Below are 12,065 nucleotides of genomic sequence, written 5' to 3'. Positions count from 1 at the left end.
ACTACCGCCAGCTGAAGGAGCACCTCGCCATCGACGTGTACGGGGCACGGGGGCTGGCGCTGGCCGAGGGCGGCGTGGTGGAGACCGTCTCAGCCTACAAGTTCTACCTGGCCTTCGAGAACTCCCAGCATACCGACTACATCACTGAGAAGCTCTGGAGAAACGCCTTCGCCGCCAGCGCCGTGCCCGTCGTTCTAGGACCCCGCAGGGCCAACTATGAGCGCTTCATCCCCCCCGACTCCTTCATCCACGTCGATGACTTCCCCAGCCCGCGGCTGCTGGCCACCTACCTGAAGTTCCTCGATAAAAACAAACCCAACTACAGGAAGTATTTTGCCTGGAGGAAGAAATACGAGGTCCACGTCACCTCGTTCTGGGATGAGCATCTCTGCAAGGTTTGCAAGGCCGTGAGGGCAGCCGGGAATCAAATCAAGACTGTGCGAAACCTGGCCAGCTGGTTTGAAAGCTGATGTTCCCGGAGGATGAGGTTTACCTGGGCAGCCTGTGCTGGCAGTGGGCTGCACCAAGGCGTAGGGAAGGATGGGTCTCGCAGAGATCATTAACTGAGGTAGTGCACAGAAGCTGTCGTCAGCAAGAGAAGCGTACAGGTAAATAAGCTGTGAAAAGCCTACAAAAGGAAGATCTTTATTAAAGTGCAAAATTACAAAAGGACAAAGAAACGTTGGGCAAGATTATTCCTCAAGAGCAAAGTGAATCTCCAGAAGTCAGACAGATCTGCAACCTTCACAGTTGTGCGCAGCTTGACATACCTAACCGATGCCAAGTTCTTCAGCTGTACATCTGAAACCAATTTTGTCGTTTATGACAGCTTCCTGGACCATTTCTTCTGCTTGCAGAGGATACGTGATCAGTGCTGCCTTTCTGTATTCCAAGGACAAAAGTGAATATTTTTAACCAGTGGTGTGCGTTATGCACGTGAAAGCTGTTTGCAGACGAATTCTGAGCCGCAAGTGTTGAATGTAAGAATGTAAAGATACAGTAGCACTTTTTAGCAATGTTTGAAATTGCAGCAGCCAACTAATAACGCTTTGAGCCAAATAATAATTCCATTTAGGGAAAAGTGTATGGAGAGGGTGGATCCGAGTGGAACAAACAGCTCAGATGATGTAGTGTTTCTTCCACCACCTACCAAAAACATAGGCATGTTTATCCTGCATGAAAGCAGAGAAGAACCTTAAGTACAGGAGAAGAAATACCGTAGAAAGAGTCGGAACATTTCCAACCCTTCCTTTATTCAGGAATTAGAATGTTTACAGGAATCTGCGTGTTTTTCCCTGCAAAATTACTGCCATAAAGGAAAAAGCAGGGAAAGGCTCAGAATCATTTTTATCTCTATATTGGATATGTGCACAGAAAGGCTAACTTATTTCTCTGGTATCAGTAGACAGTCCTGGTGTGTAGCGACTGTTTGAGTTGATGGCACACGTTTGTAGCAATTCTGCCAGGTGACAGACTACTCAGAGACCTGCTTTGCTGTTTGTAAAATAATAATTACCAAACCCTCCCCCCAGTAAAACCTCCAGTCCCAAATCCCTGCCTTTCAAAAAGAAAATTACTGTAGACAATAAGATCTAGACTGCTGGTACATTGTGTGAGGAAAGAATATCCAAAGGGATCGATTCACTACTTGCTTTCCTTTGGTTTTGAGGGTTTTTCCTGACTCAGTTTTTGATCAATAAATAGGTTCCTTAGACAAAACTTCTCTCAGTGTCTACAGGGAACACTTACGGTACTTATCCCCTTTCAGACTGACCTTTTGCCAGAATCTTCCTAGTAGTCTGTGTGTGGTTACTTTTTGGTTACATGTAATCTTTGCTTTGTGAAATCCAGAAAGAAACTTCAGTTGCAATTACAGATCCTCCGGAAGCTGAGCCCTCCCTGCCCTTTGCAGCTGTAATGTTTGGTGGCAAAAAATGATAGCCCCTGAAAGTCCTGCACAAAGGACTGTGGGGTTTATCCAGCTCCTATTGAAGGAGCTGGATAATCCATGGAGTTATCCATTGACTTCACTCGGAATAAAACCGTGGGCATAGAACTTTTTTTTAGAGAAGAAGGTTGGTTGCAAATACAAGGTGGGCATCAGAACAGGTGAGTTTACTGGCATTTGTGAGTCATATTTAGGTTAGAAAAGGATTAGATTTGCCTTGAGCAGTAAGGGATGTTGGGTAGGTGCTTTTATGAGATAGCAGCTTACAGTAATTATTTTAATGTAGATATTCCCCTTGATTAAGTAAGCATGGAACCAAGGATTATTGAAAAGAAAAAAACCACCCCCCTCCCAAAACCCCAAGCCCCCTAATAATAATGTTCATTAATAATTTGCACAGATTTACTAGATCAGATCTTACTGTGTCCTATATTTATTCCCCTCGCTTTTGTGGAAGGAAGGAAGGATGGTTGAAAGTACTTTGTGAACCTTTCTGTTGTTAATGCCAGATTCACTGTAGAAATTTGACTGGGAAAGGAGGTGGGACAGTCAGCACGATGTGGAGTGTAGCAGGGATGGTCCCTAATGCTGCATTTTCACTTGAACAGGTTTTACATGATTAAAGCAGAGGCATATTCTTCATTACATGCTCATCTGTTTCTCTACCCGTGGTTACTACTCCCATAAAATTGGTCCTGATAACTCAAAAAATGAGATTTAAGTATAGCATTAATAGTAATAGCTGAGTGTTAGGATGAGAGAGTCTGTCTGCCTTTGAATTATCATTTCTTCTGTTCAGTCTTTGTCACAGTTTACAGAATTACAGGATTATAGAATGGTTTGGGTTGGAAAGGACCTTAAAATCATCTAGTTCCAACCTCCCTGCCATGGGCAGTTCATGTAAATGCAGACAAAAACCGGGTCTTAAAAGTGAACTGACATTGAAGACTGCACTATGTCGTATCAGTCTGCTGAAACTAGTGCATTTTTTCCAGTCCTCCTAATTCTTTTAGCGTTTTCTGAAGGTTTCCAGGCACACAGTTCTGTGTAATCATTAGTAATGCCTTAGGCAGAAGAGCAGGCTCCAGGAGCATGGGAATTTGCAGAGATCACAACCCATACTTTTTTCCTTGGCCTCTCTAAGAAAAGCATTTGAAATCTTCGATGAACTCAAGGTTTGTAAAATTTAGGAAAGAGCTGTGGAATAATTAAAGCATCATGTTTGAATAAGGTGATCACAGTTGTGCTGTATTTGTAAGTGATGCGTTGAGTAATTTCAGGAATTGTATAATGAAGACTGCATTCCTGTAATAATTAGTGCAGATCACTTGTGCTGGGACAGAAAAAGCCTTTTCTGATTTCATCGTTCTTGTGTGAGCATTGCACAATTTTCCCTTTAGGTTTGGGAGGAAATTCAGCTGTTACAGCCGCTCAAGTCAGTGATCCAGCACCTCTATAAATCTACTTTGGTTTCTGGCTCATCCACTCCACTGGCTAATAGTGAACTCATAAGCTAAGGACTGGCTTTTGTCATTCACTTTGTATTGCTCAAGTACAGTTATGAATAAACTGCCTGAGGGAACTGGATAGTAGATAAGGTACCAGACTCCACAAGATATTGAAGGTGATGTATATAATCCTCCTGTAAAAATGAAGCAAAGTTATTTTATATTTTAAGTAAAAATGTCATTTTGAATATGTTTTGAAAATGTGGGTGGGTTTTTTTTCCATGCCTTAAAGTATTGGGATGGAGGGAGAGAAAGGAAGATGATCATCTTCTGGTTTTTATAAGGAGAAGAAATAGTATTCCTTTTTGATTGTGGTGTAAGTGGAATAGAGAATTATATGATCCTTTAAGTTACATATTGTATCTCAGGGAGTTTTATACTGTAATGTCTCTTAATTTTCATAGAATGAAGTAACTTTGTATTAATTATTTAGATTGACACCCAATAAAATTAAAGGAAGCAGCTCAAACTGACCTTATTTCGTCTTCAGTGTTACAAAAGCTTTAGAAAACTGCTTTTGAAAGAGAATGAATTTCTTTTCATGTTTGTTTAATCAATAGAAGTGTCTGATTGTTCTCAAAGTAGTGAGACCATTTGAGGTTAGGAATGAAACCTGGTTGTGCCAGGAGAAAAATATTTTCATAGGAGAGGTTGCGCCGAGTTATTTTCCGTATGAAAAGGAGCATTTATTGAAGTTGGATGTCTGCTGGAAAAACGTCATTTCGAACCAAACCTACAAACAAACTTTCTCTTGACCTACAGAGAATCTGAGTGTGGTTGGATTTATTTTTTTTCCACCCTTAAATTTCAAACTGGAATCGAGATTGTGTTTATATTGATATTTATTCAGCAAGTAGGGCCCAAAGCTTTTCCCTAAGCTTTAGTTAACACTGCTTGCAGCATGGGTGATTGCTTGCCTCTATCTTTACTCATCTTCTGTACTACTTGGTGCATAGTATTGAGAAATTCCCACATTCCTGAATCTTCCTGCCCAGCCAGGATCATAGAATCATAGAATCAGTTAGGTTGGAAAAGACCTCTAAGATCAAGTCCAACCTTTACCCCAGGACTGCCAAGTCTACCACTAAAGCATGTCACTGAGGGCCTCATCTACATGTTACGGATGAGAGAAGTGCTACAATCCTCACTTTCACACCCTCAGGTGATTGATGTATTCCCATCACATTTAACTTTTGTAAGTAGAGCTTAACCTGACTGCTTGCTTACTCATGCCTGAGAGGGGAAACAGTTCTTTTCTGTTTTTCCAGATGTGGTTAAACTCTGGATTGGGGAAACTGGTGCCAAACACTGGGTACTATTTGTTTAAGCTTATTTGGTGACCTTAAAAAGTGAGTTACGCCTGGTTCAAGTCTCTTGCACAGCTCTTTTTCCAACAGTCATACAAAATGGTACTTGTTTTAAGAGTGTAAACAGTTCTGTGTAAGGGACATAGAGCTGACTCAGTCTAAAACCTGTTGATGAGAACATAGTGAATTAACATGGATTTAGGTGGTGGTGTTTAACTAAAGATAAATCAGGATCCAAGTATAAAAGCCTATTTCTAATCAGTAAAAAGGTTATTATTTGAATACTCAGATGTTGTTTGTAGGCAACTTGGTTTAACAGTCATGATCTGTATAATTGTGTATTTTCTTGTATGGTCAGTTTAAAAACAATACTTGAAGCCAGATTACGTGTGTCTACTTTGCATTCTGCGAATGTTTTGGTTTATGATCTTGAGGTAATTACTTAAGCCTAAATTTGGCACAGTGGTAGCTATTCCTGAGAGTCTCACCCCAAAGAATATCTGAGAGCAGTAAGACAAAGCCTGTTTTTCAGGGGCGCATTGAGAGCTGCAGGGGTTTTGCACTGCTGGTGGTAAGGTGCTCAGTGTGTTCAGGAAGCATCCTGAAGCTATGAGTCCCTTTGGATTGGAAAATTTTTCCATTAAGGAGTAAATACTCCTCTAAAGTCCTTCAATGATCTTAGGTCCTCGGAATTATGACTGCATGGGTTTCAATTTTGTAGACAGGGTTAAAATTGAACTTTATTTCTGTCATGCTCAATATTTTAATAATATTCTTTTAATAACTATCAAAAGATCATCCAAAATTTCAAACTTGGGTTTCTCTCTATTAATTAAACCATCTTCTGAAGTTAATCAGCCCACAGGTTGGTTGCATGTATTATGGAAGACAATTCTGCTTTTGCATCCTCAAATTGCCACTAGTACAAAAGATGCTGTAGCTGTTTTGGACAATGGGAAGCTCAGTCCAGGAAGAAACAGAGCACTAGCAATGCCCAAGCTGTGGCATATTCTGGCTCTGAGACCCTGACCACGGGAGTGCCTATGACTGGAAATTGGATGTGTTGTTCATGAGCAGAAGGCAGAAACATGATTGCAAATGAAAAGTGTAGATTATCAGATTGTGAATGTAATCAGATTTGGTGCATTTGTAATGCTGCCAAGTAACTTTGGGCAATATTAAAGCCTATTGATCTGTTGAAGCAAGCTCAACAGGACTACATGAAATACAGAACAATAATTGTCCTAACGGTAAAGTTGGATTTGAAATGGAAAAATGATACCAAAATAAAAATAATAAGAAAAATAAGGCTTGCATTGCAGGAAAGCATGGATTTCCATTTTACATTCTTAACTGTGAACAAAGAGAATTTTCTTGGAAGTGCTGACTCTGGCCCCAAGAAAAAACAGAGAACATAGGTTCAGAGCTGTGCTTGTGCTCATGCTTCCATCTGTTTCTGAATAGGAATGGCCTCCTGAGATTAAGGCAGAGCTCTGGACGTGTTTATTTCCTTTCCAGTCCCAAACCTACATTTTGCTTGGCTTATTGCTAGTTTCCCTTCTGTGTCATTCATGCATTGCTCTTCAAATGTGCACGGGCCTGTGGCTCTGATGGCTTCTTGCTTTGGAGAGAAGAGCTTCTCACTTTGGAGAAGCAGAGCTAAGAAGAGAAAAGTGGATATATGGATATTTGCTGAGAATTTTGGTCATATTTTGCAGTAGTCCTGGAATAAATGCAAGTAGAGGCTGAAGACAAAATAGAGAAGCATGTTTTATGGCAATACTTTGTGTGAGCCCCCAGCCTAGAGTGAAATCTCTCATCATATATTAAAGCTGAGACTTTGTGCTGTGAGTTTTCTATTTATGGGTGAAGATTATTTTATCACGTACCCCTGAAGATTCCCACTGCTGTATTATCTCACAATGATAGAATCCTAGAGATGGACTATGAACACAAAGACTTCACTCAGTGTGCCTGCGCAGTGAAAAAATGAGTTAATCAGAGCAGAATTCGTGCTGGGTTCGGGCTCTGATAAAGCACTGTCAGGTATATGTCATGGTTTTAATGAAAAACCCCACAGGTTCACCACCCTGTCTGTTACTGTAGCTGTGGCGAGGAATGTCTTCTGCACTGAACCCTTGGAGAAAAGCTAGAGCCTGAATTACCCTTCCTCAGATTAGTGTTTTATCCCATCGTGCTGCCATTGTGCCAAACCTAGATTTTATTCTTAAATACAGCTATTAAATGTATTCTACCATTTTACAAAAGTACTTTATAATACTGACAAGAATTAAACAATATATTTCACTAGCATAACTGGGAAAAGGAAGTTTGTGGATTTATAGCACTGAGCTAAGAAACAGAAGGCTTTTGTTGTAGAAGTTTCCGCTGTAGTTGTGGACAAGTTATTTGCAAGTATAGGGCTGGTCTGAAGCATTGGTTCCTGTCTTCTGCAGACTTCACTTCAGGTCCTCTGGGACTCATCTTCACTTTTGCAGGAGCACATTTGATTTCCAGAGATACTCCAGGCATACACAGCTGGAGTCAGCTGTGTGCATCCTGGGTTTATCTGGTGTTTCTAGCTCTGCCCTTGTGTGACAAAAAGAGAACAAGGTTACCACCAGCTCCTCTGTCTCTTCTCTTACAATCTTCTGTCCCTTTCTTATCCTCATTCTGGATGATGCTCATAGTACTGGAGGAGGATGAAGATCTATGAGAGCCAGCGTGTGAGCTCAAGAGACAGCTTGGGTGTGGAGCAGGTTAATGAAGGGAAAGGGAAAGACAGAGAGAGATTTTCCTAATCATGCTTCCCAACATACAACCTCCTTAAACCTTAGGAAGAAAGGTGACTGAAGGAAGGGAAAGCACAGGCCAGTTTCAGTTCTTTTTCACGCCTGGAAAATTGCTAGTTCATCTGGGATCATTTCAATGACCCTGCTGTCATTGAAAACAGGGTTTCAGTCAGCTTTTATCTGCCTTTAATAATGGATAAAATTAATCACTAAAATTTATGCTTTGTTCAGAATTTGAAATCCTACAAGTTATTTCTTTAATTTTATCCTCAGTGCTGAATACTCACTTTTCAACCAAATACCCGTTATACCTTGTAATGACTGCTAGCAGAGGACTAGGATGGCTGTGCTCAGCACAGGAAGGTTGCACACCAGCAGCAAAAGAAAGGAGGCAATTCACATCAATAAAATCAGAAAAGGAGAGGTTAGCCAGGGCAGGGACAGCAACTAAAATGCTCACTTGAAGAGCCCAATTAATATGAAAATACTCCCCAAAGAGTCTATTTTGTTTCTTTTTTTCTATCTCTGTAACCCTAGAGAGAATGACACTTCTTGGAACTTCACTGATTCCAGAAGTCCCTTTGTGGGTAACCTCTCCTGTCAGAGGGATCTTTCTGCTTTGGAGTTAATGAATAGCTAGAAATACGAGGTCAGGCTCCCAAGTGATGGAAACCAGCATGTCCACCTTTACCTCCTCAGGTGCTTCATTTCGTGCTTGGAACATTATGTACTGATTACTAACGTCTTCAGAAAGCCACACTAAAGAAATAGGTATGTTTATGGAACTTAATTTCCATTCCTTTGGTAGTGGTATTTAGTTTTCCCTCCAGATTCTTTGCCTGCAGTTGTATTGTAGTTTGTCATTACAGTTTAGTCATTTCTGTTTCTCCTAATTAGGAAATCAATGAAGTGAGGAATAATCCACAGGAGCTGCTGAGTTCTTAGTAAACAATTTTTCTACTGCACCTGCCAATGCAGAGGAAAGGAAATCTGGCCTTCTGCTCAGAGACAAGGAGTGGGGAGGACCCATGTTCTTATAGTTCTGCTTCATGGTGGGTTGCAGATCACTGACAAACAACAGTGGGCTACCATTAATGACTGGTGTTTGTCAGGAGTGGTCCAAAGTCTAACACACACCACAGTATCCTGTCTTCTTACCGCATTCAAGTTGCTGCCAAATCCTGCACAGCCCTTGCAGCAATGTTGTATAGGGCTTCAAGGATGTACCCTGTCTACCTCTACCATGGGGGACAGACAGCACCAGGACATGTAGACAGGGTAATGGGAGGATTCTGGTCCACGTTTCTGTCCACACAGTACATGGGCAGATGCTGAAGCTGGGGACATCTTCGATCCCTTCTGGACCACTGGCTTAGGTCATTCTGGAGCAGCCTCCAAGGGCACCATCCCTGCAGGTAGTATGAACGAATGGCAGACCTGGGTTTGACTCCATGGGTGAGATGGAGAAGATAAGCGTCACTACCAAAGGAATTTTTTTTTAAGATGCTGAAGTACTTCTTTAAACCCCATTGCCTAAAGAATTTGAGGAATGCAAGGAACTTCACAAGGAAACACAAGAGGAGACCCTTTTGGTCACAGACACAGACTTTTCCATAGCATTGGAATGTTCCCATGCCTTACACCTGCAGAAACAAGCCCCATAAGCTTTTTCTCATGTGCAGCAGCTGGAAGAGAGCAGAAGGAAGCAAGGACATCACTAAGGCTGTGAAAGAAATGTGTTAGATAAAAAGCTTACAGGATCCTGGGAAACTGACTAGCAGCCCTGGTGACCTGACCAGGGCAGGGGTGGGGGGAAATTCCTTTTGGATCTCACATCTGGGAGTAATTTTATCCTGGCCATACAAGTGAGATGTATGACCCAGCCACGAGGTTGGGTATCATCGGTAGGACCATCAGGGCACTGAATAACAAGTTAAGCTTCATCTCCAGTGTTTCAGAAGAAAGATGAATCTCTCTCCTCCCTTTTGTAGATGCACGAGGCACAAGCATTTTTCCTCACACTGGTTACTGACTTGTGACATACTGTGGGAAAAATCCTCGTCCCAACATGCCTCAAGGGCAGAAGGGAGTTTAACCAACCTTTTTGTATAGCCAGTGGTCTTACAACTCTACAAGCTCTCAACATCTGCCAAACCTCTCCAGCTGGCTAAGGCATGGCCTCTTTAAGCAGTGTCTGCTGGCTGTGGGACAGCTAGACATGCTATTTAGGCATTTAGATAGACTTCATACAGTTCAAAATGTTTTGTCTCTTCTTATTACTCTAGTGATTGATGCGTCTCCCTGTGCACTTACCTGTTAAAATTCTGCTGTGGGCCATCTTCCACATCTTGCTCTCATTTCCCTCTCAATGGCCTGCTCACCAGCTCAGCTGCTTGGGCAGGTTAGTCTGGTCTGCCGGGTTGGGATACTCAACTGAATACATGCTCTTCTATTTTGGTGTCCTTTTGGGATTGCTGATAGCCAGGCTGGGGAGTTAGCAAGTGGCTGGGAAGAGAAGGAAAGTGAGATGAAGAACTGAATAGTGTATCTCCTTGCCTTAACCACAGCGAATCACACCCAAAGAGTAGAGGAGCTTCTAGGAGGCAGATGTACCTAACTGACAGATTGAAGAAACTCTGCATATTTGCTCAATAATGTTCCCATAATATACTGTATAATGTGACAGCAGCAGAAATGGAGATGGAGAAATCTCAGTTGCTTTTTTCTGAACACCTGCTTCTGCACAAATTTAGGTTTGATCCTTGACTGCCTCAAAGCGCTCCCTCATCTTGTGCCTCTTCCCATAACTCATTCACCTACTTGATCCTGCTTAACTGCAAAGGGATCTGGACTGTTATAATCTGCCCTGGAGGCTTTCCTCTAGCGGATGCGTAGGACCTGGAGGGTGCAGTGAGCTCTGTGTGGGAGCACTGATGGCTCAGATCTCATTCTCACATCTCACATCTCACATCTCACCTGGGGGATGCAGAGACACACCTGACCATACAGTTCAGCTCTGTGAGATGCCTGCTCCTCCCAGGCATCCCTAAGCCCCTGCATCTTGCATCTTGTCTGAATACTTGAGCAGAGTTATTCCCAGGTACACTGGCTGTGCACTGAAAAGCAGTGAGTACAATGGCAGATCATATCTTGGCCCCACAAGCCAAACCCACAAATTAGCGTGGGTATCTCTAGATACATCCTTTATGAGGCATCAAATACCTCAGAAAGACTCTATCATTTAGGCCATCTCCTGTCTGCTTGCTCATGAGTGACCTCATTTATCTTAGGCTACTTTCAGAAGACAGAGTGTTATATTGTCTGAAGAGTTTGCTTCTTTTCCTGATATTAACTGCTGGAGTATGTGCAGGCTGCCAGGAAAAAATCTGGTTGCTTATGATACTGGTCAGCCACTTGCTGCTTGTATTGTTCTGTCAACACACACGTATCCCATGGATTTTACAAGTGATTTTGAAGTATATAGGGTGTCATCAGCTCTTGTGGAAATCCCTGCTTATTATCAGACTAGACCACACTATAATGCTAGGAAGCCAGCGATTTGAGCAAGACTTTTAAAACCAGATATGTTTCTCTATGTCATATCCATCTTTCCTGGTCTAGTTTGGAATCAGTGTTTTAAATCACCCCAGGAGAGCACAATTACTGTGCTGGTGTACTGTGTTCTGCTGCTTTTGTGTACCTGGCATAGTCTAGCAGCTTTAAGGCTGCCACAAAAATGTGTGCAAATGAGCAAAGAAATAGAGATGATATCATCAGTTCAGATTAAATTGTCCCTTTATAAACCTTAGGTTGAAATTTAAGAATGGAGAGAGTAATTCCAAATGGTTTATCTGAAGTTACATAAATAAAAGGCAACTTTGGGACTGTGAACCTGCTGTTCAAGTGATTCTACTGTCACCTCCACTTAGAAGTTTAAATCTGCCTCATTCAGCTTCAAGACCGACTAGATGAAAGCCCATATGCCAAGGCAGGGCTTGCTTGACAGACTAAAAGTGAGAAGTGGACAATGAATTTCATCACTGCCCTGTGATTACTCATTATTGGTCATCACTTTTTAGGCTGGAAGGTAGGTCCATCTCTGGTGAGGTTTATGAGATTTTCTGCTTGCAAGCTCATTTTTACTGCTTTTCAGGTGGAACCAGCGATTCTAACCAGTGCTTATATGTTTACAGCTTTAATGGGACATATGGATGCACATGTTGATTGCCTACGGTTTACCTACAGGCTTTGGTTTTGAAGTTTATTATGAAAGAACCGCATGGATATAATTTCTCTGTTCTACAAATGCTTGAGTTTGCTACAAGATGGTTCAACATCAAAGATTCCACAGGCAAAGCAGGCTGTTATACCTTTAAGACTTGGACCCGGAAGGACTTGGGCATTTCACTTGATACTGAAATTAAAGCAGATTTGCACATCTCTAGGAATCTCTATTTAGACTGGAAGCACTCACGAGTCCTATCTCTGTGCATCCCTGCTGCATTCACCA

The 12,065-nt window shown here is 42.0% G+C and overlaps 1 protein-coding gene across 1 annotated transcript; it reads left to right on the top strand.

Moving 5' to 3' along the window:
• Nucleotides 1–5: 5 nt before the first annotated feature.
• LOC104406151 (alpha-(1,3)-fucosyltransferase 4-like) lies at nucleotides 6–470 on the top strand (the record flags this gene model as incomplete). Its single annotated transcript, XM_010015063.1, has 1 exon — nucleotides 6–470. A coding segment is annotated over one exon (465 nt), but the record flags the coding sequence as incomplete, so codon positions are not given.
• Nucleotides 471–12,065: the final 11,595 nt, after the last annotated feature.

This window comes from Nestor notabilis, unplaced genomic scaffold, assembly GCF_000696875.1.
Source record: "Nestor notabilis isolate BGI_N333 unplaced genomic scaffold, ASM69687v1 scaffold7000, whole genome shotgun sequence".
NCBI classification, from domain to species: domain Eukaryota; kingdom Metazoa; phylum Chordata; class Aves; order Psittaciformes; family Psittacidae; genus Nestor; species Nestor notabilis.
This window is presented reverse-complemented; position numbering and strand designations above follow the sequence as displayed.